Raw genomic sequence first — 27034 nt, 5'->3', positions numbered from 1 at the left:
ACCTCTGGAAGTCAATGATTGTCCTGGTCTATTGACTGTTGTGTTGACCATCCCCCTCTAGTGCGACAAAATCTGAACTGTCTACCACTGTCACATTAACATGCTTGAGAGCTTCTGCCAACAATGCCTATGTAGAATCTTGGGGATCAAATGGGAGGACCAGTGCACCAATGTAAGCATTCTCCATGAAGCTGTGTCTACCATCATGGAAGGCCTACCTTGAAGAACCAACTCCAATGGATGTGTCATTGCATTTGGATGCCCGAAACCTGCTTCCCTCAGCAGGTTCTCTGTCCTAGCTCTGCATTGGTCGGCATTCAAAGAGCAATCTAAGGGAAAGGTATAAAGATATGCTCAAGGTCAAGCTAAATCACAAGGGCCCATCACTGGGAGGAGAAAGCTGTTGACCACTCAGCAGTGGCACTTACTGATTCATCAAAACACAACTGTGAGGTGTAGCAGCAGTGGTAGAGAAAGGAGGAAGAAACCAACCCAAGGCCACGAGTTTCACTTCTTCATACAGTAACATCTCCCAACACAAGAAAATCTCGTGGATCTAACACGAAGCTTCTCCATCATCTAGCCTGAGAAACATCCTCAATTTTGAGTAACCATCGATGACAAATCATGCTCAGTTCAAAGACGTGCTTAATCCTCAAGCAAAATTAACAAAAGCATAGCCAAAGAGACCTATTATTCTAGTTAGCCAATCAGAAGACTAAATCAGCCTGGGACAGACTGAGTTTTTAAAGTCAGTTTTAAGGGTTTGAATTGGCTATACGTGAAGGATAAGATTGCTGCTGGTTATTCTGGGCAGCTATTTCCAACCCACCATATCTCAATAACCATGTCAAGGGACCAACACATGAGGTCTGCCTGATTTATCTTCTTTTGGCTGTTCGTTGTAGCAGAAACAGGATAAGTATTTACAATTCTTTCAGCAAATGAAAAATAAATCACTGTTTTAAGCATCTCTCATAGCATTTGTTCTGACCATCATTTCAAGCTACACAAACCTAAATTTACATACTTTTTGCTGGCCAAAGTTCTAGGTTTTTATTGTTGACAGTGTCAGTGACGCAGTTTTATGATGCTGGAAGAGAGCCAACAGATTACACCATCGATACAGAGGAACAACATATAGTTATCACCATAAAACATTCCTAAGTTGATTAAAATATTAGATGTAACTATTTTTTTACAATTAACATGACCACTCTTCTTCTTGAACTGGTTGAACACTGCTATATCTAAATGGGAACCTGAGAATGGAGACTGCGAATGATTATCTACATTATCACAATGTTAACCCAGGCTGGCTCCTAATTAGTCAAGACAAGATTTATAACTGTGTTTACAGCCCACTTTAAAAGCTGAGTCTGTTGTGCAGATTGGTTCAGTCTTCTGACTGGAGAGGCTAGCACATGAAGGGAGAATCCAATCAGTGAGTATGAATCTTTCTAATGTGGATGGGTGAGGCTTTTGGTAAGGCTGTTTTAGGTTTCAAGGGTATATTTGAATTGAGGGTGATTATATACAGAGCGAATTGTTAAGGGCAGTTGAGATGTAATGGTTGTGGAACCAGTGTTACTGACTTTGATTTTCTTGCAGGGTTATGGTCTTTTCAAAATTAATCTCTGAAATTTGATTATTTAGCCAGTTAATGACAATTAATTTGATAAGCAGCTCAGTATTGGTGAATTATCAGTTGTATTAATTGTTTAAATTTATCTAAGTTGAAGTACAATAATGACTGGCATGTTGTCTTTTTATTTCTACTTTGTAAAATCTTGTTGATGCCAACTTAAATCAAAGCTTTCTGTCTTGTATAGGCAGTTGGAGAAATGTTCTCTATTCGAGTGAACTGGAACCCAACACTTTAATAACGTATTATTTTCTAATCTTCTTCCTAACAAGAAAGAGTTAATACAGGAGATAGGAATCTTCCATGAAGTAATTTTACACTATTTAGAACAGTGTAGATGAATGGCTTATGTCTGACTTGCATTCCACTGGACCTGGTACAGTATTACATGCTGATGCAGAATACAAAGAACCATCTGTTTAGTTTTCTTTTCACCATCATCCTCATGTTGAGTACATATTCAATTGGATATTTTTCTTCTCCAAAAGTAAGAAAATTGAAGACTATTTAATTGCTTTTGATCGTATTTTGAAAAAAAATCCTTTATTTATAAGCAAATTACTGATATTTCCTACTGTCATAGTGTAGGAAGTATGGCCTCTCCAGCATTTGAAATTATTCTGTCCTAAAGTTGAGGAGCATATTAATAAGTTAAGCCTTCAGTGATTTTTTTTTAATTTTTGTTTTTGAATAAATGAAATTCTTTGCCAAAGGACTGATTTTTTTTTAATTCTTAAAATCCAACATGGTGCAGTAAGCTCCCAACACACGCTTTGTATTGCACGTGCATTTTTACTTCATTCACTTTCAAGTGCCAAAGTATATAAGTACCTAACTTTGTGTAGACAAAGCTGTTAATAGGCTGTAATTGTGCAAATAATGAGAATCCTCACAATTTTAGTTTACAATTGTCAGGGCTTTTAGATCTAAGCTAAACTATCCCGGCAGGGTAAGAAAGGGTTACGGTTTGTAATGGGCACTGTCTTTTGAAAGCGTGATTTGTTTCGCTGAATTCTTAACACTTGACTGGGTTCCAGTCCTGTTCCAGAGATGTGAGCACTTCAGCATGAGGTTGGAAGTGTCATCTTTTGGATGAGAAATTGACAAGATTTTCCCTAACTCATGGACATGAAGAATCCTGTGTTACTCTTTTCTTTTTATTGTTCTCCCTATGCATGGCTAACATTTTTATATCCTACCCAACACTTATAAACCGATGTGGGAATTTATCTCATTATCTACCAAATTTCCTTACCTTGCAAGAGTACTGTTCAAAATGTGTTATTTTGGCTGTGAAGCACTTTAGGCTATCCTGAGGTTATGAAAAGTACAATGTAAATGCAGATGCGTCCTTTCATTTATTGTTCTATCATTGCAGAGTGGCTGAATTACATGAATACCTGAAACATTGGCGACCTGATATTTATTTACCTGAAGCAATGGGTGACATGCAATTCAGTGACTTTGTTCTCCTCGATGGGAAGTGTGCATTCCCCTTGAATGAGAAGTTTTTTGATGGAGTTTTTGATGAATGGGAGGTAAGTTAAACTTTAAACTTGAGAAGCTGATCTTTGACTTACTAACTCACTATATTGACAAACTAGGCCTTGGTTCAGGTCTTCAGTTATGAATATTGAGTTAATTCGGATCCATTCTGGTTTGCCCATTTTCATATGTTCCATTGTGCACTATAAACAGTCAACTTTTTCTTTTTGCTAGTGATCACCATCTCCCATAAAGCAGGTTTTTATTGTGTGTCCTGAATTTTTTGAGGCTTGCAAAGTTGTTTTTGAGGACAATTAAAAATGAATCACATTGTGCTATTTCTGGAATCTTGTAGGCCAGACCAGGTAAGAATGTTTTGGAATCATTGAGTAACAAGTTTAGAGATGTATCTAATCATATTTGCAGATGAATAGCTGACAATACTTCAAGTCTGAGTATGTGATTAATAGACAGTTTGAAGTGTAAAGAACTGATGACTGTAACCCCCCCCCCGATTATTTTCCACTCCTGACCCCCATATAGCACTTCCACCAAGTCTGTTGGGGGGGGGGGAATAGAAAAGATTGAGACACAAATATTGTTAAACCATCTTTTAAAACTAGATTTGCACCTTCTCTCCTTGACAGACAAATGGTGGCCAGAATTTTTTTTAAAGTTAAGGAAATGCTGATTGTGTGTGTGTGTTTTTTTTTCATGCAACTTGTTGCCTATTCAGTGTTGTTTTATGTTGATTGCCTGCCTATTTCTAGAACACTATGGACAGCTGACTTTCTTTCAGTCTAGAATTGTTTAATATGATTGGATTCTGGTGCATAGGGAAATGCAACATCATATTGGATGAAGTATCACAGCTACCTCATTCATTTGGAGAGGAAAATTGAGTGATTTCTAGAATAAATGTGAACCAGTGGTTCAGATGTTTATAATGGATTCCTTATGTAGTTGTTGTGGCACTAAGAATTTTTGTGCTAAAGATCAAGCAAACTAACTTTGAATAAGTCATACCTTTGTTGAAGTCCCTAGTTTAATTGTGGAGTCTTTAGTTCTTTCAAGGTAAATAAGCTTCAGCTGTACAGTGGATAAGCATTTAAAAACTGGCCAATTAATATTTTGGACATATCATTCATCAACTCTCTGCACCTGGAATATTTCATCATGAGATATGGGCAACAATGTCAAGGCCAGCATTCACTGCCTATCCTTAATTCCCCCTGAACTGGATGGATGATTGATTGATTGCTACTCAATTTTAGGAGCCAATTAAGACTCAGTCACATGGATGAGAGTATGAAGTAGCCATATAGGCCAAACCTGGTAGGGCTGGCATATTTCCTTTAATGTGAGCCAGATGATTGTAAACAATCATGATAACTTTGTGATCACTGTAAATGAACTAACGAGTCAGTTCTGAGTTGTAGCATTTTAAACTTTAATTCAAATTCCTCCAGTTGTTGTTGTAGTTGGATTTGAACATAAGCTCCCACTGTTAGGTTTTTGATTACTAGTCCAGTGACTTTATCACCACGCCGCTGTGCCTCTTCCTTCTCTGCATCCCTCCCGCCCAAAAAAAAGTTGAGACAAGCTTTTTATCAAAAGCCGATGTTCACCACAGCCTGATTGATTTACAAGTGAGTTATTTAATTCAATGGTTTACAATGGAAATATACCACAATACTTTTGAAAGGTAATTCCAGGGAATGTTAAATCTTTGTTGTGATACAAGTAGTGATGCCCTTGCTGGTTGGTCACTCAGGACAAATCTCTGCATTGTTCCAAATGTTTTGGCCTACTCCAGTTCTAATTGGGTAGTTAGCAGTTGCCTGGGAATCTCATTGTTTAGATTTTAATGTTTTTGTTTCTTTTTTTTAAAAACAGTTATCAAATGTGGGTTGATCAGCAAAGAGGTAACAGCTCAATTCTCTGTTCTAGAACTGACTTTCTTCACCCATAATATAATTTCCAGATTATATCTGTGGAGGATGACCCAATGAAACACTGCAAAGAAATCTTTGATTCAGAATTTGGGAATATGGCACCTATCCTTCAGGGGAAAAGCAACTTACTGGAACCTTTTCATATTGACAAGGTAAGGGAATTCCTCTTGCCCTCTATTTATGCAAGTCCTTTCCTATCTCTTTCTGGACTTCATTGTTCATTCTACTCTTCGCCTCCTGTAAATTGGTTCTTGCTATAATCTATCCTTAAACTAAACTGGCAATGTCTCCTGAACCACATTCCTTCTAACCAATTGTAATCATCAGTTGTACTGTAGTGAAAGGTTGTATGCTGGTCCTGATTTTGCTCGTTCCACATCTTGGAAAGGTATCAAATTTGAGTCCCTGGCAGATTTCACATGCTGGTGCTACTTGTTTTTGATACTTGGATTCTGCATAACTTGAGACAAAACTAAAGATTAAACTGCTCAGATTCTCTAGAGCTGATGATCAAGTTAAACATACATTTTAGCTTGATTCCCAAGGAACTTTTTTTTAGAAGCAATAAGAATATTGGAGACTAAATTAGTAAGTCTCCCCCAATAGAAAAATCTACAAACTTACTCCTGATCTAGCTGAATATTGGCACATGTATAATTAGCTCTGATTTGGGGGGGGGAGTTAAGGATTAGTTTCTATACTAATAACAGCTAAGATCATTATGCTAACTACCTCTTTGGATTGACAGCTTTTAAATTGTTCTTCTGTATTCATTCTTTAGATTTCAAAATACTTACCACCTAGAACAGTGGGGCATCCATGGCTACTGGCATACAGCACATCCCTGCATGGCTTTAGTCTGAAAACCCTATACCGCAAAGTGGCCAATGCTGACTCACCAGTACTACTGGTTTTAAAGGACACATGTGGTCAGGTAGGGAGGAGTCATTGGTATTGGATTATTTTATGTAAACTTCTCAAAGGCTTACCAGCAACTCCTTATCCATCGTGTGTCAATTTTACAGGTGTTTGGTGCTTTAACTTCTCATCCACCAAGGCCTAGTGATCGTTTCAATGGGACAGGAGAAACCTTTCTATACACCTTCAATCCTGATTTTAAGGTATGTTTCAAGCGATCTAATAACAAAATATTTTGAGCTAATTGTGTACCATAATGGAAACAGTTTTTTTTAAATCCACCTTCAATATTTTCACACTCTACTGGGTGTGGTCCAAAGGCCTCTGACAGCCATCTGACACTACTCCCTAATGGCAATTATGTCAGTTTTAGTTCACATTAGGCTGTTGTGTTGTAGAATATATTACAAATGAGCCCACTGTTTTCAGCTCCAACTGTTAGGTGAGAACTCAGACAGCACACTGCTGTCTAGTTACCACGTGTGGGTGTACATGGAGACTAAGTACTTAGACAAGTTTTCTATGTACCACTGCTCTGAACATAAATATGCCACGAAAAATCACAATGAATGTATAATATTTTCTGATAGTGTTATGAATGATTCCTCATATAATCTGTGGTGCAATATGTTAGTGCGTTTGGCTGTTAACCAGATGGTCAGTGGTTTGAAACCACCCAGATGCAAAGGACTTTTATTACTTTCTTTTCCTTGGGGTGGGGGAGTCCGAAACTGGAGGGCATAGGTTAAAGGTGAGAGGATAGACATTTAAGTCAGCTAAGGGGCAACTTTTTTTTTTACACAATAGGTGTGTGTGTGTGTATGGAATGAACTGCCAGATTAAGTGGAGGAGGCAAGTACAATTACTACACTTTAAAGGCATCTGGACAGATATATGAATAGGAAGCATTTAGAGGGATATGGGACTCGATTAATTTAGGATATCTGGTTGGCATGGACAAGTGGGAGTGGTGGGTCTGTTTCCACTCTGTGTATCTCTATGACGCTAAATGGTGAACGTCTTCAAATTGGGATTGGAATCTGTGAAGCTGTCCTAAAACTTTAAAAAGCATGACTTTAAAACTTCAGTTCAAATAGAGGAGTTGCTTTTAATAGCAACACAAGACTGGTGATGGTAAAAAGGGCCTTACTTTTTTTTCCTTTTTATGTAGTACCTGTTTTACTTTAGGAAAGAAAACATTCCCTAGGTAGTTTGGTAGCAAAATTTTTGATATTTCTAACGTAAAGAAGCAGATATGAAGACAGGTGATCAATGTTTGGTTAGAGGTTTCAGAAGGGAATTCCAGAACTTAAAATCTGGGTAGTTGAAATGATTACCACAAATGGTGAGAAAATGCATGAGGCCCTGAGAGCTGAGGAAAATGTGGGTTAATGAGGCCAAATTTGAAGTATTGGTGGAGCAGGTACCAAAGTAGATTGTTGATCATGAATGATAAGTGAATAAGGTGTTGTGCAAACAGGCAGCAGCAGAATTTGGGATGAGCTCAGATTTCAATTTTTTTAAACTTCATTGTACTGTTCCATGTGGACAGTAAGGAAATTTGGAGCCATGTTCTTCTTTCAGCAATCAGAATCAAGTGGAGGGAAAGAAAAAGGCAAGGGAGGATGAATTTTGTACGTTACTGTAGCAGGGAAGGCCAAGTTGCTGAATGTTTGTGTTGCTGATAGTCTTACAGTAAAAAGATGGGGCTCTCATTCTATGGTATGTGTTAAGTGAAATGGTATTATTGTCTTCTCTTTACAAGACAAAGTATTGGCCACTGTCTCTGTGAAAGATTTTTCTGGTGAACAACCTGCGTATTTCCAGCTCTTCTTTTTTTATTTCATGTCATGCCCGGTTAACAAGGCTTATTTACTTTGTCTAAATGCTGAAAGGCTTTGTCATAATTAATACATCTTAGTGTTCCTTGGGCCTCACTTCAAAAGAGGCTTTAGTAGCATTTCTCTTGTACAACTTGTCCATGAACATGATAGCCTATCTACATTAAAAAGCACTAAAAATACTGTTCTTTCAAACTAACCAATGATGAGCTAGGTTTAGCCTTACCTCTTCGCATTCTGAGTAAGACCATTCGGCCCATCGAGTCCGCTCCAATTATCCTAATATAAACCTGGGATTCAACAGGTATTTAAGCCAGACTGACTCTGGTTCTATTCCAACTAAGTTTTCTGATTCATCTCTTTTCACCACCAGATCTTCCAATGGACTGGAAATAATTCTTTCTTCACAAAAGGAAGTTCAGACTCACTTGCAATAGGAGGAGGAAGGTATTTTTTTCATTTTCATGAAAGAGAAGAATCCCCTCCAATTTTTTTGTGAACACACAATTTTGTTATAAAAAATGCCTATGGGTGATTGGGAGGTAGAAGATTTTAACACTTGTAGTCAAACGAAGTCCATACATTTTAACTAATTCCAGAATGAGTAAATTGTAACTTGTGATTCTTTGTACACTTTATTTCCTCTATACTGTAAATATTTATAAAAATTGAGATTTTTTTGCTTTCTATAAATTCTTCCTTTAGCTGTTTCTTCCAATGACTTTTATGTATTTCAAGAACATTTAAACACTAACCATAACTAGATATCTTTTAGAGAATTTGGATAGTTAATTGTTATAAATAGCACAATACTGAATCTATTCTATTCCTGCACTCTTCCTTTACCCTGATGCACTTGTATAATATGATCTGCCTGTAAAGCATAAACACTTTTTTTCCCCACTGTACCCTGGTACGTGACAATAATAAAATCAAATCACATTGGCACAATAGTCAGTGCCCAAAATCAGCGAGACTTCTATGCAGCTAGAGAACTTGGTTTGCTGAAGATGTTTTTGTTTAAAGAATGTTGGATGTTTGTGAAAAAAGTGTTTTTTTTTTCTTTTGTATTAAGTGGACACTTTGGTCTATGGTTGGATGAAGATCTCAATCATGGAAGAAGCAATCCTTGTGAAACATTCAACAACGTTGTACTATCCAAAAACGAAGATTTCAAGGTGCAGGATCTTGAAGTGTGGACATTCTGATAACTGTCTAGTCATGATCACTATATCTAAACAACATTCTTAAGTCCTGATTTAATGCATGTACTGAGACAGTTTGTAAAGTTGTAGCAAGACAAGTGCAGCATCATGTCTGATATGGCCTGAGTTTAAGGAAGCTTGCATGACCTGTAACAACAGTTGCTAACCTGACAGCAGTGAAGCTTTATAGCCCAAGGCTCCCTTTAAATTGTACTTTTGTCCAGAGCCATTTTAGACACTCATGCATTGCCAATGTAAGTGAGGTGTAGTCATGAATAATATTCATTTAATTACTATCTTGCTGCTAAACTATTCCAACATATCCATTTAAAGCTACTTGTGCAATTCTGACAATCCACGTATAGGGGAAAGCAAATTTACCCACAATCCCATACAAGTGAATGATATCAGCCATGGTCCAGACCAATCTTGCACCAAGTGCTTTTTTTTTGTATTAACCTGCACACCTATTGGTGTGAATGCATGTTTATTATATGGCCTTAAATTTTATGCTGCTAACTTTGAAAACTGGAATATATGCTTAGAGGATCAAATATTTATTGTTTGTGTATATATCTCTACATATGGAGCTCTTTGCTTAAGTTCATGTTAGAAATTCATTAAAAATCTTGCTATAATGGTGAAGAACAATGTTAATTATCATGACATCTCAAAATATGTCACAGCTTTTAATTCATGAAGCATAGATGCTCCTGAAATGAAAATAAGCTATTAGCATTCTTAAACAGCCTAGGGCAAATCTATTTTAATAACCGTCCTGCTCTCAGCTGTGGGGAGGAGGAGGAGGGGGAGGAGGAGGAGGAACAATAAGCATATAAAAACAACCTTAAGTATTCCACCACTTTCTGAATGCTGATACTTAAACTCTTACTATACTGTAAGTAAATTTTATCGTACTAGAATTCTAACATTTCCCCCAAATCTGCAAAAACAACAATTCTTTAAACTGTTTTTATTTAGGGGAAAAAAAATACAAATACGTAGTGTCATGCTTGCTATTCAAAATAAGAAATAACTAGGTTTTTTTAAAAATGGGTCAAAACTTTTTATTTAGAAGAACCAAAAGCATAGGTAATAGAAATGAGTTGTATAAAGCTGGAAGTTACCTATTAACTGTTACTGCTAATTGCAGTTCACAGCTCAAGAGAAAATTAGAAAGCTGTCAATTGGTAGGAAGATGCAAGCTCCTTTAGACTTCAGTACAACTTACGATTCATGGATTGTCAAGAGCCTGATCACCACTCACTAATAAAACACAACCCACATCCCCTCCAATAGGAGGTGGAGGTGAGATGTTTTACGCAGCAAAATAACAATGCAATTTCTAGGACTTCAGCTTTTTAAGCAGGAAGAAAAACTGCACAAATCTCTGGATCACAATATACGTCTAAATGGCTAGTTATGTTCTCAAACATGTTGCATACACTAAATTTGGCACCAGACTACTGAGACAGGACAGTACAAATGGAACTAGACTCCTGAATGAATTGCAAAAGATAAATCTTAAATTGCCAAGCCGTATACATTTTTCAATGCAATAATTGACCTCCAGTGACTGTTTCGTCATTATCTGTTTTGCCCAATCAATGCAAACCAGTGCAGGAGATCTATGAACAATGTAATAAAATTAAGACCAGGAAGCAATAATGATTCAAAGGAGGGTAGGATTAGGCAATTATTTCTAAACAACTAACGTAACATCAGGCGGAACCCAGTCCTTTCCCAGGCTTTGGGGTTCAGCCTTCACAAAATGCAGTTCTTTAGACAACAAAAACCATCCTTGCCACCCTCCACCACTCTTATTTGTTACAAACTGGCCCTGATTGTTTCCCACAGCCATAATTTTAACACAGTGTCACCACAAGTATAAAAATAATGCTGATTGGAAATCCAGGCTGTAAATATATAAAAACAGAAATAAGTATAAAAGTCAATGGTGGCATACTATATTGATCTGCTTTCTTACTACTATACGGATTTAGTAGTGTTGATAAAATAGAACTTTAATTACAAAAACAAACCACAACACTTTGCATAGGTCCAGCAAACGAATGATCAGATTTCACCTGAAACATACACAAAAGTTATTTGGAGTACATATCACAGAGGGCATCTCCAATGGCTTGATGCACTGATATTTGCTTTAAGAAAATAATTCTTAAAAATTATCAAGACCAACAGCATTTTATCTGTACGCTTATTCATCCATTCCCATAAGAGTGATGTCTATCTCTTGCTCTCCTGCTTTCATAACCCCACATTAATAGCTGATGAGCTGGTCCTGGAATTTGGCTTGTCAGAAGAAAGTGAACCATGTACTTACATTACAGAATGCATGCTGATGTTTGACAACACTCTTGGATAAAATAGCTACCATCTAAATGAATGTAAATAACAGTCATGAAAGTAAATTAACACAGCTGGCAGCCAATCACTCAAAACATGTTATTTCATCATGCTTGACATTTTCATGTTTTAACAATATGAATGCATTAGAGAGCTGGTGAAAATAGCTAATTAAGAAACAGCACTGTGAGACACTATATAATAATGAGGCGTAACATATGGATGTATCAGGTTCGGGTCAAACACGAACATTGGACTTGGGTTTCAAAACCTCTTGGATTTTTCTCACATCAAATCTGGGGCTAATTGATACAGACTGATTGTTATAAAGACTGAAAGAAATAAGAACAATAGGACATTTGGCTGGTGGAGCCTGCTTCCCCCATTCAATAAAATCATGGCTGATCTGACATTTCTCATATCCACGTTCTTGCCCTTTGCCTGTAATCCTTAATTTCCCTAGCAGTCAAGAATCTCTCTGATCATCCACAGCTCAGTTGTAAAGTAGGAGATGAACTTGAACAGCCAACATCATCTTCCATCTAGCAATTCAAATGTTTTTAAGCAAAGGTAATTAAATCACACTATTTGAGGCAATGCAAACGAAAAATGGTACAGGCCATTTAGTTCATCATCCTCGAGTGTGAAAACAGCTTAAAAAAAAACAAAGAACTGTGGAAGCTGTAAATCAGAAAAAAAACAAAAATTGCTAGGAAAGCTCAGGCAGCATCCATGAAGAGAAATCACAAATAATGTTTCAGGTCTGGTGACCCTTCCTCAGAACTGATGGTGGCTAGCTAGGAAAATGTCGCTGTGTATGCAGAAGTCAGGTAGGGGGAGGAAGTAAGCTGTGAATGATAGGTGGGGATAGAGCCCAAAGAGAGGAAAAAAAGTTGGACAGACAAAGGAGTGGATAACAATCTGGCTAGAAGAGTGAATAGCTGTTTAATGGAGTCTGTCAGCAACAAACAATAGATAGTGTGAAATGGCAGATTATGTAATAACAGTGCATGTAAAAACAGCTGTTCAGTTAGCCTCACTCCCAATAACCTTTTCCCATAACCCTTCTACCATATCCTTTTTCAACACATAGCTTCCAAGAGGAGATTAGCTATCATTAAGCCTGTTTCTACCTCATGAAGTACTGTACATCACTTTTTTAAAAAATCACTATATTAAAACCATCTAGTTTTTCGGCTTGTTCCTTGGCCAATTATCTCAAGTGTCCTCTTGTTGCAGAAAATCCCTCCTGGCGAATATAGCTATTCTTCATATAATTTATCCTTAAATATTTAAAGCTTTTACAGGATTTGTAAAGTAACGCAAGAGTTTGAAAGTCGAAAGTGGCCGTTTTTATACAGCAAATTAACATCCTTCAGAACAAAGGCACTGTCACTTATGCAAACAGCAAGCTGAAACAAGCTTATGAAACTTTGTATCTGCAGGATTCTAAATACTCACACAATCCTCCTCCTACCAGTGAAGTCACATTAACAGTTTAAAGTTCGCACAGGAAACTGGAGATTGCTGTGAAATGTTGTTTCTGCCCTTGGGGTGAGGGATGCGTAACCTGACCCTTAAAAGCGGCAGACCCTCCTCAGAAACTCAGCTTCTCTCCAGCAGAAAATTCTAAACATTGTCAATTGCTTAAAGAAAACATGCATAAACATCTATTATGGAATAATTCCAGGGATGAGGAACCTCAATATTGAAGACAGATTGGAGGAGTCAGGCCTGTTTTCCTGACAGAAAAAAGGCCGAGAGCAGATTTGTGATTTGTGCTCCTGAGATGCTGCTTGGCCTGCTGTGTTCATCCAGCTTCACACTTTGTTATCTTGGATTCTCCAGCATCTGCAGTTCCCATTATCTCTGATCACCATTTTAACCTCACTGCGAAGCCTCTTCCAGGGATGCCTAACCTGAAGAAGTTACCCTCCTCCCTCTGGACCAACCTCAGGGAATCTCTCTCCCACTGCAACTCTCTTGTCCCTGGACTGACCTATCCCCTCCCTACCTTCCCCACCTATACTGTCCTCTCCACCTATCTTCTTTTCTCTCCATCTTCGGTCTGCCTCCCTCTCTCTCCCTATTCATTCCAGAACCCTTTCCCCATCCCCCTCTCTGATGAAGGGTCTAGGCCCGAAACGTCAGCTTTTGTGCTCCTGAGATGCTGCTTGGCCTGCTGTGTTCATCCAGCTTCACACTTCGTTACATGAGAACAGATTTAATCAAGTTTTTCAAAATCATAAAAGGGGTCTGGACAGAGCAAACAGGAAGAAACTGTTCCCATCCTTGAAAGGTTTGCGTATGAGAGGAAACGTATTTGAAGTAATTTGTCAAAGAAGCAAAGAAAAAGTCTTTTTCACACAGTGGCTGACTAAAGTCTGTAATGCACTGAGACCATGGTAATGTAGAAGCAGGGTCAGAATCAGTCAGTTACCCAGAATGGTGCAGTGTATGGGGAGAAGGCAGAATATGGATGGTGGATGGCACGTTTATAGAGCCAGTACAGACAAGATGGGCTGATGGTTTTTTAAGCTGTGATTCTATGGAGATTTTTGGTATTTTCTTATCAGGACAGAAACTTGGAGGAGTGTAAATAGAGGTTTTCAAAATTGTTATAGTGAAGAGATAAATGAATGAATTAAAATGAATAAAATAGGAAGCAACATTTTCCCTATCTTTATTTTAGGGCACAAATTTAAGATTATTTTCAAATGAATGAGGGAGAGATGAAGAAAAATATTTTGATGGTGACACCTTATCAGGGATTTTGTAATCTTCAGAAACAAGATTAGTAATATCTTTCAAGAAGGAAGTGACTTTAAAATAAAACTGCAAAACAACTGTAAAAGGTGAATGGGGCTAAGTAATGCTTTTTACACAGAACTGTTGACAGTTTCTCACTTGCTGAACGGTATCAATTTGTCACATGTCTGTGTCAGATTTCCACATGTGGTAGTGGCAAGCATATTAGACAATACCTTTAAAAAAAACCAACTATGCTAATAGTGACATATTCCCTATTCAGACTCCAATAACGCTCAAAAAATAGCTAGCTATGGTTCAGAACTGGTCACTTTCTTCCTCCTTCATCCCAACCAATATCCAAGGAAACAGTCCTTTCTCAATAATCAATACACGATCATATTCAGGGGGATGAGGAGCAACAGAGGAACATGTCAAAACTCACACATACACAGAGTCATTCCCCCACATCACAAAAGCTCTGTCAACAGAAGCTGTTTTCTTGAGGAAGTAACAAGTAGATACCCTCCTCAATGAGGCTTTGGGATCGGAGGCAATTTTATTCTCTGTGCAAAGTGAAAAACCCAAATAACAAAACAGCTGAAACTGACAATGGAGGGAGGATCTGTTTCATTCAGCTGGATTTCCATTAAGTTAAGATGGTGCAAACCGTTTGGCAATTTCAAGCCCTTCCTTCAAAAATGTAACATAAGTTGTAGCTGAGAGGTCTTCAAAGTGTGATGAACTAATGAACAGACTCTTGTCCATCTCTTCAGGCTTCACTGAAGTGATATCCAGGAAGTAGTTTGCATTGATGTGGTGAACCTGTCAAGAATAATCACAAATCACAGCCAAATTCAACTGGACACAATATTAGCAACAAATAGCGGAAAGTGCAATCAAATGTTTAAAAGATGAACTCTATTGGAAAATACCTCTGAAACTTTGCAGGTTTGGACAGAATCAGAACTGTTATTGCGCAGGAAGAGGCCATTTGGCCAATTGTGCCTGCACCAACTCTTCAAACCTTTGGATGATTATTTGGATAAAAGTAATCTGCAATGTTGTCCTGAATGTCTCAGTTGAATTTGCATCCACCACACTTCCAGGCAGTGTATTCCACACCACAACTACTTGTTGAGTGAAAAAGTTATATTCCCACATCATCCCTTGCTTCTTTTGCACATCTCTAAAAAACTACAGGTACAGAAAACTTCTGTTTATTAAAAAGGGAGGAATATTAGTGCTGGTAAAATAAGCATTGCAGAGAATTTTACAGTGCAGAAGTAGGTCATTCAGCCCAACAGTTCCATGGTAGTGTTTATTCATCCCACCAGCCTTTTACCACCTGAACTTACATAAACCTATCCAGTTATTTTTTTCTGCCTCATGTAATTCTGTAAATTTCCCTTTAAACACACAAACATTATTAATCTCAATCCTTCTGTGTGGTTGTTGGACCCACATCTTTACAATCTCTGGGTAAAGATTTGTCTTCCTGACTTTGTTATAGTATTCATTAATTACAATCTTACTTTTATAAGAGGGAGGGGCGGAGAGGGCAAGGGGGAGGGGGGGGAATGTGGGGGCAGAGGAGCATTGGAGAGAGCAAGGGAGGAGCGATGAACACAGCGAGGGAGAGGAGGGGAGGGGAGTGGGTGGGGAAAGAACGAGGAACGGGGAGTAGAGGATGGGGAGGGAGTAAAGAGAAATGGGGGGGAAAGAGGGCAAGGTGGGGGAGGGGTGTAGAAGAGTGGGAGGGGAAGGCAGGAGGGGGTAGAGGGTGACGGAGGAGGGGACAGCAAGGAGGGAGGATGAGGGGGGTATGAGGGCAAGAAGGGGAGGGGCAGGGGAGGGCAAGAGAAGGGGAGTGCAGGGAGGAGAGGCAGAGTGCGGTGAGGGGGGGAGGGAGACTGCAGCGAGGGGGAGGGGAGGAAATGGCAAGGGAGGGAGGGGGAGTGTGGCGAGGTGGAGGAGGGAGTGCAGGTAGGGGCAACAGTGGGAGGAGGGGGAGTGGGGGGGGCGGGGACAGTGTGTGGAAAGTTGATATAAGCAGTGACCAGAAGGTTAGGCTGGCCGTTACGGGCCAGGCAAAGATGCTTGGCAAAACAGTCACCTAGTCCACATTTGGTTTCACCAATATAAAGACGACCACATCAGGAGCAGCAGAAGCAGTAGACTAGGTAGGTTGTAGGACATGCACGTGAAGCTCTGTCTCACCTGGAAGGAGGTGAAGGAGCTGGTCTATGGGCAGGCGTTGCATCTTTTACAGTTACAGGGGAAGGTACAGGGGTGGGCGTGGCGGAAAGAAGGTGGTTGAAGTGGTTGGTGGGGAACATGGCGTGAACTAAGCAGTGGTGAATGGAATGGTCCTTCCAAAAGGCAGAGAAGGGTGGGGAGTGGAAGATGTTCCAGGTAATGGGGTCTAATTGGAATTGGAAGAAGTGTTTGAGGATGATACGTTGGAATGCAAAGGCTGGTGGAATGGGAAGTGAGGACAAGGGGGGCCCCCTTTCTTTATTATTTTGGGAGCAGGGAATGGAGGCAGCACAGTGGAGGGCTGTTTGGATGACAGATGGGGGAACAGAACTTTGTTTGAAATTGGAGGACATCCTAATGTTTGGAAGTGGAACATCTCCTCGTCAGTGAAGATGCAATGGAGACAGAGGAATTGGGAAATGGGATGGAATTGTTGCAAACTACAGGGTGAGAAGAGGTGTCATCAAGGTAGCTACAGAAGTCTGTGGGTATATAGTAAATTTTGATCCACAAACTGTTGCCAGAAATGGAAACTGAGAAGTCAAGAAAGGGGAGAGAGGTGTCTGAGATCGGCCAAATGAATTTGAGGGAAGGGTGGAAGTTGTTAGCAAACTCGGTGAACTGCTCCAGTTCAGCCTGGGTGCAGGATGCACCCCCAGGCAGTCACTGATGTAACGACAGAAGAGTTAGGGAACAGTACTGGTGTACGTACTCAAGGACTGTTCGACAAAACCAACAAAGAGTCAGGCATAGCTGGGGCCCATGCGTCTTCTGGAGAGGAAAGAACTGACGGCCCGTTAGCTGTCCTATTGGGATGTGGATGTCCAGAGTAAAAGTCACTCTTTCAGGACAGGTAGAGGAAAATATTAAGACATACGAGATAAGACAGTTAACAGACCAAGGGGTCTAAGTGGGAAAGTGAATAGCTGTTAATGGAGACTGTTAGTGACTAACTATAGGTAGTGTGTCATGGCAGATTATGTGACAACAAGGCCTGGTGAGTGGGATTGGGGTCTAGGGTACGGGGAGTTCAGGCCCTAAAATTGTTAAACTCGATATTGAGTCTGGAGGGCTGCAGGTCCCCCAAGTGAAAAATAAGGTGTTGTTATTCCAGCTTGTGCTGAGTTTCATTGGAATACTGGTGGAAAACTCCTTTGCTATTCTAATTAGCACCTTCCTTCAAATACTGAAGACTGGAATTTCTTTCAAAATTATGCAATTAATGTTGCATAGCATAACTGACAGCAAGCCTTGTTGAGTGACAAAATGCTGAAATTTACAGCAAAGTGATCTTGTGTCTGCTGTCAATTCCCAAATGAATTTGCAGCTTAGTTCAGATGATGGTGGGTGGTGGGACGTTGGTGTGGTTGGGGAAGTAGTGGTGATATTAAGCTGAAAAGCCTGATATCTCCATATGAAAAAAGAAATGGAGATGAGGGAGGAGTGTTAAACAGAACCTATTGAGCCCTATTTTACGAAGTAACACAAATGAACACTCACCATGAGACAAAGATGTTGGTCAGCAAACAGGATGGTGTGTTAAAGTGGCAGGCAACTGGAAGCACAGGATCTTTTCTGCAAGAACAACACAGATGTTCTGCAAAGCGGTCATCCAGTCTACGCTTCGTTTCCCCAATGTAGGGAAGAACATGTCGTGAGCAATGAAAGCAGTAGACAAGACTGTGTGAAGTGCAGGTCAAGTGCTGCTTTGCCCGTCTATCCAACTGTCCTCGCTCTCTTTAGGCTCTATCCTCACCTATCATTTGCTCTTTATCCACTTTGTCCACCCTATCTTCTGCACATAAACTGACATTTTCCTAGCCACCATCAGTTCTGAGGAAGGGTCACCAGATCCAAAATGTTAACTCCTGATTCCTCTTCACAGATGCTGTCAGACCTGCTGATATTCAAATCCCACTTGCCCTGCAGTAGTGTCATAACATGTCCAAACAGGTTGCTTAAAGAGGCAATTTCTTCTCCAGTGTGCTGCTGGCTTCTGAACAGGGAAAGAGTCAAGAAAATATTTGGAAACTGAAGTACACACTAAAAATATGTAGTAAAATCCTTCTAAATCTCAGAATGTCCTTTGCTGCCCAATTCAACGTACAGGTACCAGTGTATGAAACAGTCACAAGGAACTCCAAAAAGCTATTCAAACCATAATGACTGAATATCACGACACTAACAGATTCAACTTTATTTCTACCCTGGTTGATATGATTGTCAGCCCAGGTACAAAGTGAACATTTAAAGGTATTTTTTCCCAAAATTGCAATGCAACAAAGAGAATTCTGGATTTTCTTTCCCTCCAACAGAGATAATTGGATTTGAATGACCACAAGATTTAAACATTCAGGTACCAGCTCGGCTTTTAAATAAACATAACAGACTTACCACTGTGCCATTTGGTAAAGCGATCATCATCTCAACAGGAAAGTTGTAGTGTTCTAAATGCAGGCTGGCCAACCCAGCATGACGTTCATTGTCTTGATTTCTCTGTCAAGAATGAAAATGTTGGTTTACCAAACATCAATACATTTGCCTACACTTTGGAAAGATCCATCACAATTTAAAACACATTAATCAATCCAACCACTACCAAAAGAACTGATTGCTCAGTCAAACATTAAAGATGCAAAGAGCAGAACTTTCCACTCGCAGCACTCAGTTGAGATCACAGCTTGAGTACTGACACATTTGCATAAAAACTCCTTTGCTATTGTAATTAGCACCTTCACTCAAATACTGAAGACTGGAATTTCTTTCAAAATTATGCAATTAATGTTGCCCAGCCTAACTGACAGCAGACCTTGTTGAGTCATCCTGTGACAAAATGCAAATTTACAGCAAAGTGATGTTGTGTCGGCTGTCAATTCCCAAATGAGTTTGCAGCTTAGTTCAGATGATGGTGGGTGGTGGGGCATTGGTGTGGTTGGGGAAGAAGTGGCGACATTAAGCTGATAAGTCTGGTATCTCCATACAAGGAAAGAAATGGAGATTAAGGAGGAGTGTTAAACAGGACCAAACTATTGAGCCCTACGTTACAAAGTAACACTAATGAACAGTCACCCAAATCATTGAAATGGTGTGAGATTTGAACAGAATTTAGAAGGGAAAAAAAATGTTAAATAAAGAATGATTTCTATACTAATTAATTAGTTTTCTAAAATTTAGAATATTATTCCTTCAGAAATGTGAAGCCTTGAACAAAGAATCTGAACATATTACATCAACTTAAACTCAAGCAAGTATGAATTTTGTAACATTAAAAAACATTTAAACAGGATCAAGATGTTCTAAATGTGAAGTGCAGAAAGGACATAAAATAACATTCACGATAATTTAAAATCAGATTTTATCATTAACAGGCTTTAAAGTTTTTTTATTTGAACCTATTGAAAAGTGCATCATTCAGACTTGACAGCGGAGAAGTCACTGAGTGAAAGATAACAGCAATGACATTTATTGCTCCCAAGTACACCCCTACTGAAACATTCCAGTCTTCTTATTTGATAATACACAGGGCACTGGCATACAGTGCTGACAAACAAATGCAATTGTGAACAGTTTCAATATATTGAAGAAAACTTGAAACCAATGGGATAAAGAGTGTCAGTTTCTCTCTTGGAAATGAAAATGTCCCACAAGCTCTTCGGTGCTCTGGTCTCAACATAATCCTAAATGGTTTCTTGATTGAAGTTAGACCATATGGTGAAGAAACACCAAGGAAAAATGACAATTTCACGTACTGTTACTCCAGATGAACAGTTTAATATTTATATGAATTCATAAATCATGATAAAAACACACAAAAAAAACAGCAGATGCTGCAAATCAGAGACAAAATTAGAAATTGCTGAAAAACCTCAGCAGGTCTAGCAGCATCAAGGAGGGTCCATCAATCTGAAATGTTAACTCTGATTTCTCTCCACAACGCTTGCCTGACCTGCTGAGCTTTACCAGCAATTTCTATTTTTGTTATAAATCATGATATTTTGTTTCAGAAGGAGGACACTTAGCCTATTGCATTGATGCTGCTCACACTAGCTCCATCAGAGTGATCGACTGAAAACACGTCCATGCTCTTTCTTCACGGCCTCAATATTTTTTAATTCTGACAAACAGTTTTTCAGATGTTTTGCCTACTCAGTCTAATTTACTAGCATCACTAAACATGGTGTTCATTCATTCCTTATCTACAAGTCTAGCTTGAAACTAGGTTTGATACTGCTTGCTGCTAATTCACCGACTAAGTCTTAGCATTTCATCTCCTCGAGCTCTTTGATGATTTACCTTAAGATCCTCTAGTTCTTTGACTAGGGACCAGCTGCTGACAAAACTCTCATTCAGCAGTGAGAGGACAGGCGAACTCTCGAGAACAGTCTCCCGCAGAGTCCGCCCTGAACCTGTGTAGACAGAAGAAATAAAAAGAGACTCAATTTGTTAATAGAATGATGGGCAGATGGCAATGTGCTGATAAAAGATAAGTTCATTTCGCACAAATTAAAACACTGAAATCTGATCCCACAAAACACCAGAGCTGGGAAGTAAACCATTTTGTACTCCTGCAGAGGAAGTCTGCCCATTCCAAGAAGGCATTGGAGAGGGGTACAAAAAATATACAAAGATGCCACCAAAGGTGCAAGATTATACCCAACAGAAACCAACTGACAGGCTGGAACTCTTTTCCTCCTCTTCAAAAATGAAGGCTGAGACGGTGACCTAACTGAAGTCTTTTAAATAATAAAAAAAGTCAAGATAAAGCAGATTATTGAAAAAAAGTTTCCTGATGTGGGGGAGAAGCAAAACCAGAAGTCATCAAAATAGGATAGGTAACAAAAAATTTGATAGGGAGTTCAGAAGAAGTCTTTATTCGCAGAATACAAAGATTGCAGAGGGACTGGTTATGATGAATAGGACTGATATTTTTGACAGGAAGCTTGATTAACATTTGAGGGAGAAGTGAAGAGCAGCGTGGGGTGGGGGCGCAGATTATGTTGTTAGGTACAGGTGAGAAAGGATGGGAGGAGTCTCAGTCAGAACTTAATCAGCAACAAGGCCTGGTTAGGTTGAACTGCTTATTTCTATATTGTAAATACTAGGTATTTAACAATAAACCTATTGCATGTATCTCACAGAAACTTGACAAACACAAATGCATTTCTCCATTTAGAAAAACAAGATTTGATCGGGGTAGTCAAAATGATTTTGTCAGATGGAGGTCATAGCTAACAAATCTAGCTGAATTTGGAAGGAAATGAAAAAGTGTGTAAAGAGGGTAGTGCAACTGATGTGGTTTATGAGGACTTCTGCAAGACCTCTGACAACGTCCCATGTGGGATGTCGATAAGGAAAGGCAAAGCACTTCAGATCCAGAATAACTTGGATCCAAATTGGCTTAGTGGTAGGAGACAAAGCGTATTGGTAGAAGGCTGTTTGTGTGACTGGAGGCCAATGTCAAGTGGCATTCCACAGGGATCAATGTGGGTCCCTTATTGTTCTTGATATATGATATGCATATATAGATGGGTTTTTTGTCAGGGAAGACGGGGCACTGACAAGTAAGTTTGTGAATAACACAAAAGTTGACCAAGTCGTACCTGACAGTGAGGAATAAGTTCTACGTCACAGAAGGATATAAACAGATTGGTCAGATGAGCAGATCAGTGACAGATACAATTTAACTCTGATAAGTGTGAAATGAAGTACTTTGGAAGCAGTAATAAGACAAGAGAGTACTCAATGAATGGTCAGATGCTGGGAAGATCAGGGGAGCAGAGAATGTTGTCCACAGATCCCTAATAACAGCAGGACTGGTTAATAGAGTAGTTAAAGCAGGAAACGGAACAGTTGCTTTTGTCAGTTAAGGCACAGATTATAAAAGTGGGGAGGTCATGTTGGAGCTGTACGGGACTTTGGTTAAGTTACAGCTGAAGGACTGCATGCAGTTCTAATCATCATACTCTAAGAAGTATGTGATTACATTGGAGGGGGTACAGAAGAGGATGGCACATTGGTTAGCACTGCTGCCTCACAGTGCCAGGGACCCAGGATCAATTCTGGCCTTGGGTGACTGTCTGTGAGGCACGTGCATGTTCTCCCTGTGTCTGCGTGGGTTTCTGCCAGGTGCTCTGGTTTCTTCCCACAGTCCAAAGATGTGCAGCTTTGGTGGATTAGCCATGATAAATGCAGGGTTACAGGCGATAGGGTCTGGACAGGAAGGTCTCTTCGGAGGGTCAGTGCATTCAATGGGCCAAACAGCCTCTTCTGCTCATAGGGATTCTAAGATTGAACCCTCCAGTAAAGAAGAGATTCACCAGTATGTTGCCTGGATGGACTGCTTTCTCTATGAAGAGAGGCTGGATAAACTCACATTCTTTTTGGAATAGCGAAGGTTGCAAAGGGACCTGATGGAGGTCTAAAAGATTGAGGAGCATGGGCAAAGTGAATAGGAATCAACACTTCCTCTTAGTTGAAGGGTCATAAACAAGGGAGCAGACTTTTAAGATAGAGATTTAGAAGAGTTTTGAGGAAAAGGTTTTACATCCAGAAGGTGGTGGGAATCTGGAAGTTGCTGTCTGGGAGGGTAGTTCAGGCACATAACCTCACAACTGGTTAAAACGTACTTGGATGAGCACTTGAAATGTCACAACAGTGAAGGCTATGGGCCTGGTACTAGAATGTAGGACTGGCGTAAATTTAGCATAGTTTTGACGGCTCTGTCTTGATGGGTCAAAGGACCTCTTCTGTGCCATATAATTTGCACCCTCATTTGGTCATCACAATTATGCAAACATCTAAGAATGGAGGAGAAAATAAGCTCTTTTCATGACGGGGAGATGTGCAAATTTGATCCAAAGTCATTGCTATATCCATGATTCTCCTACTCTTTCACAATGAGGTAAGCATTTCTTGAATCTCTAACAGCATTGTAGTTCAATGTTTAAGAAGGCAGCGCAATATTTTGTGGTACAGATTCTTTATAATCTATTACACAGCCCTGCGTGTGTGGTAATTTAAAGGCATAGACTTGCATATGGAAATGTCTGGGTTCCTGCCCAGCTTAGAAGGAACAGTGTTTACCACTGTCTTCCCAAGGGCAAAAGGGACATGCAACAAGTGTCAATGTACCCACATGCCAAGAATGTATCAACTTTTAAACATCCAGGATTGAAAGGCAGGACTGACCTCAGCAAGACTGATCATCAAGAGCACCCCAGAGTAATATGGAATGCACAAGTTTATGTTCCATCTTCGCACGGTCGAAAACTTCAGTAAATGGAAGATATGAAATCTGCGGGGGCGGGGGGGAAGGGAAGAAAAAGTCTGATCAGGCTTACTGTCTCCAGCCTGGCAGCTGAGTCATTAATGCAGGCAAGAAGAAAAAACGACTAAAAAGCATTAAGCCACCCTCCACCATCCCAACATTCCCGCATTTTATTCACTAGTTACCTTCTTAAATGGATACATGGTTGTCTCCAGCTTGTTTGTAGCTTCTTCAAAGCCGATTTCTGATTGCCAGACAATCTCTTCAAAAATAAATTGAATGGGTTCCCCTGAAGCATCTGCAGTGTCGATCACATTACCATTTTCATCAAGGATAATATTCGGAGTAGACGGACCCACAGCCTTGAGCTCCATCTGCATCACAGACAGATGGACAGGCACTTAGGAAATGAAGCACATGCCATTATACAGCAAAAGCAGCCATCCGAGACATGACAAAATATTCTTCATTGCTACAAAGCCGTCTGCTTCCGTTCCAGCTTGATGCCCTCTTGCTGCTACACTGACATTCAACTTTCAAATAAATGCTCACTCTTTTCCAGATTTCTGAATTTGCTCCCAACCCACAATGGGTTAAATTACATTAGACTTCAATCCACTGAATTGTGTTATTATTAAGCAGAATGCACTAATATTAATCACGTTATTACTGACAAAGACAACAATTACTGTATGGTATTCAGTAGAATGTGGCTCTCAGCAGCTCTCCATGAGGAGCTTCAGTAAGCTTGAACAAGAGACCTCCATAATCACTCCATTCGCCTCCAAAACATGAGTGGATGCTCAGCCCTCCTCAGCCATACTTTCATAGAAAAGGGTTTCTTGCTTATTCTCTGATGAAACAATTAAGCCATTCATTTTTAAAAATGCTTAAAATTTCCTCGCAGTTTCTTCCCCACACACTACAAACATATTTAGTCATATTGCCATATAGTCAGGACATGACGGTAAAGGTGAATCCTGACTTTCCTAATAAAAGTACAAATGGGATTTATGTCTCCAGAATTCTCACCCTGAAATAGTAAGTTTCTCCAGTGAATGCCACACAAACTAAAATTATAAACTGAAAGCAAACATTAAAGAAACAGCATTTTACCCCTACCCTTGAAATAATACTAACTTCATGCAATCAAACGTAGATGATTTGGAGTTGGGGACTAAGTGTGATGCGTCAAAATTTGCAGATGACACAAAGATGAGTGGTGGAGCAAAGTGTGCTGAAGACACTTAAAGTCTGCAGAGGGATATAGAGAGTCTGAGTGAGTGGGCAAAGGTCTGGCAGATGAAGTACAATGTTGATAAGTGTGAAGTCATCCATTTTGAATAACAGCAAGATGGACTATATTATTGCTAATGTTATTGAAGAAAATACGGAGGCCTGGGATTAAGGGTGATTTAGCAGTTTGGATCAGAAATTGGCTAGCTGTAAGAAGACAGAGGGTGGTGGGTGATGGGAAGTGTTCATCCTAGAGTTCGGTTACTAGTGGTTACTGCAAGGATCTGTTTTGGGGCCACTGCTGTTTGTCATTTTTATAAATGACCTGGATGAGGGCGTAGAAGGATGGATTAGTAAATTTGTGGATGACACTTAAGTCAGTGGAGTTGTGGACAGTGCGGAAGGATGTTGCAGGTTACAGAGGGACATAGATAAGCTGCAGAGCTGGGCTGAGAGGCGGCAAATGGAGTTTAATGCAGAAAAGTGTGAGGTGATTCACTTTGGAAGGAGTAACAGGAATACAGAGTACTGGGCTAATGGTAAGATTCTTGGCAGTGTGGATAAGCAAAGAGATCTCTGTGTCCATGTGCATAAATCCCTGAAAATTGCCACCCAGGTTGATAGGGTTGTTAAGAAGGCGTACAGTGTGATAGATTTTATTGGTAGGGGGATTGAGTTTCGCAGCCATGAGGTCATGTTGCATCCATACAAAACTCTGGTGCGGCCACACTTGGAGTATTGCGTACAGTTCTGGTCGCCGCATTATAGCAAGGATGTGGAAGCACTGGAAAGGGTGCAGAGGAGATTTACCAGGATGTTGCTTGGCATGGAGGGAAGGTCTTATGAGGAAAGGGTGAGGGACTTAAGGCTGTTTTCGTTAGAGAGAAGAAGATTAAGAGGTGACTTATAGGGACTTACAAGATGATCAGAAGATTAGATAGGGTGGACAGTGAGAGCCTTTTTCCTCGTTTGGAAATGGCTAGCACAAGGGGATATAGCTTTAAATTGAGGGGGTGATAGATATACGACAGATGTCAGAGGTAGGTTCTTTACTCAGAGAGTAGTAAGGGCGTGGAATGCCCTCCCTGCAACTGTAGTAGACTCGCCAACTTTAAGGGCATTTAAATGGTCATTGAATAAACATATGGTAATAATGGAATAGTGTAGGTTAGATGGGCTTCAGATTGGTTTCACAGGTTGGCACAACATTAAGGGCAGAAGGGCCTGTATTGCGCTGTAATGTTCTATGTTTTAAATGGTAAAAAATTGCAGCACATTGCTGTGCAGAGGGACTTGGGTGTCCTTGTGCATGAATTGCTAAAAGCAGGATTGCAGGTGCAGCAAGTAATTAAAAAGGCAAATGGAATTTTGTGTGTCATTGCTAGAGGGATGGAGTTTAAAAACAGGGAGGTTATGCTGTAGCTGTATAGGGTCCTGGGGAGGCCACACATGAATTACTGTGTGCAGTTTTGGTCTTGAGAAGGGATATACTGGAGGGGGTGCAGAGGAGATTCACTCAGTTGATTCCAGAGTTGAGAGGGTTGGACTATGAGGAGAGACTGAGTAGACTGGGATTATACTCATTGGAATTCAGAAGAATGAGGGGAGATCTTATAGAAACATATAAAATTATGAAGGCAATAGATAAGGTGGAAGCAGGGAGGTTGTTTCCACTAGCAGGTGAAACTAGGACTGGGGGCAAAGCCTCAAAATAAAGGGAAGCAGATGTAGCACTTAGGTCAGGAGGAGCTTCTTCGCCCAAAGGGTTGTGAATCTGTGGAATTCCCTGTCCAGTGAAGTGGCTGAAGCGACCTCGCTGAATGTGTTTAAGGCAAGGCTAGATAAATTTTTGAACAGGAAAGGAATTAAGGATTATGTGGTGTGAGGACAGGTAAGTGGAGTTGAGTCTCAAAAAGATCAGCCATGATCTTATTGAATAGCAGGGTAGGCTTGAGGGGTCAGATGGGCTACTCCTGCTCCTAGTTCTATGTAAACAGCATGAGGCCATCCTGCTCATCATGCTATGCTGCCTTTTTAAGATGATATCCGAATATTCCCACCACGTTTTCCTGTATATCCTTGCAAGTGCTTTTTTTTCTTTAAAGTAC

The 27034-nt window shown here is 39.9% G+C and overlaps 2 protein-coding genes across 13 annotated transcripts in view; one reads left to right on the top strand and one right to left on the bottom strand.

Annotated features, from left to right (window-relative positions):
- Positions 1 to 9794, top strand: part of si:ch211-15d5.11 (nuclear receptor coactivator 7) — a 342600-nt gene extending 332806 nt beyond the window's left edge. For 4 of the 12 annotated variants that reach the window (XM_059654362.1, XM_059654361.1, XM_059654364.1 and 1 more), the window contains 6 exons: positions 3024 to 3183; positions 5115 to 5237; positions 5867 to 6019; positions 6111 to 6206; positions 8218 to 8291; positions 8920 to 9787. In XM_059654362.1, coding sequence (XP_059510345.1) covers positions 3024 to 3183; positions 5115 to 5237; positions 5867 to 6019; positions 6111 to 6206; positions 8218 to 8291; positions 8920 to 9052 — 739 coding nt within the window. In that variant the 3' untranslated portion in view covers positions 9053 to 9787. Of the gene's footprint in view, positions 1 to 3023; positions 3184 to 5114; positions 5238 to 5866; positions 6020 to 6110; positions 6207 to 8217; positions 8292 to 8919 lie in introns of all 12 variants that reach the window. The other 8 variants (XM_059654357.1, XM_059654358.1, XM_059654365.1 and 5 more) reach the window with 6 other exon arrangements.
- Positions 9795 to 10007: 213 nt separating this feature from the next.
- selenon (selenoprotein N) overlaps positions 10008 to 27034 on the bottom strand; it is a 34298-nt gene continuing 17271 nt past the window's right edge. Inside the window, exons 8-12 of the mRNA XM_048558276.2 lie at positions 23876 to 24064; positions 23612 to 23717; positions 20717 to 20829; positions 18818 to 18919; positions 10008 to 14989 (exon numbers count right to left, since the gene is read on the bottom strand). Of these exons, the coding sequence (XP_048414233.2) occupies positions 14819 to 14989; positions 18818 to 18919; positions 20717 to 20829; positions 23612 to 23717; positions 23876 to 24064 (681 nt within the window). The 3' untranslated portion in view covers positions 10008 to 14818. The remainder of the gene's footprint in view (positions 14990 to 18817; positions 18920 to 20716; positions 20830 to 23611; positions 23718 to 23875; positions 24065 to 27034) is intronic.

This window comes from Stegostoma tigrinum, chromosome 24 (genome assembly GCF_030684315.1).
Source record: "Stegostoma tigrinum isolate sSteTig4 chromosome 24, sSteTig4.hap1, whole genome shotgun sequence".
Classification (NCBI taxonomy): domain Eukaryota; kingdom Metazoa; phylum Chordata; class Chondrichthyes; order Orectolobiformes; family Stegostomatidae; genus Stegostoma; species Stegostoma tigrinum.
Note: the sequence above shows the minus strand (reverse complement) of the source record. Positions and strands in the feature narration are given on the sequence as shown.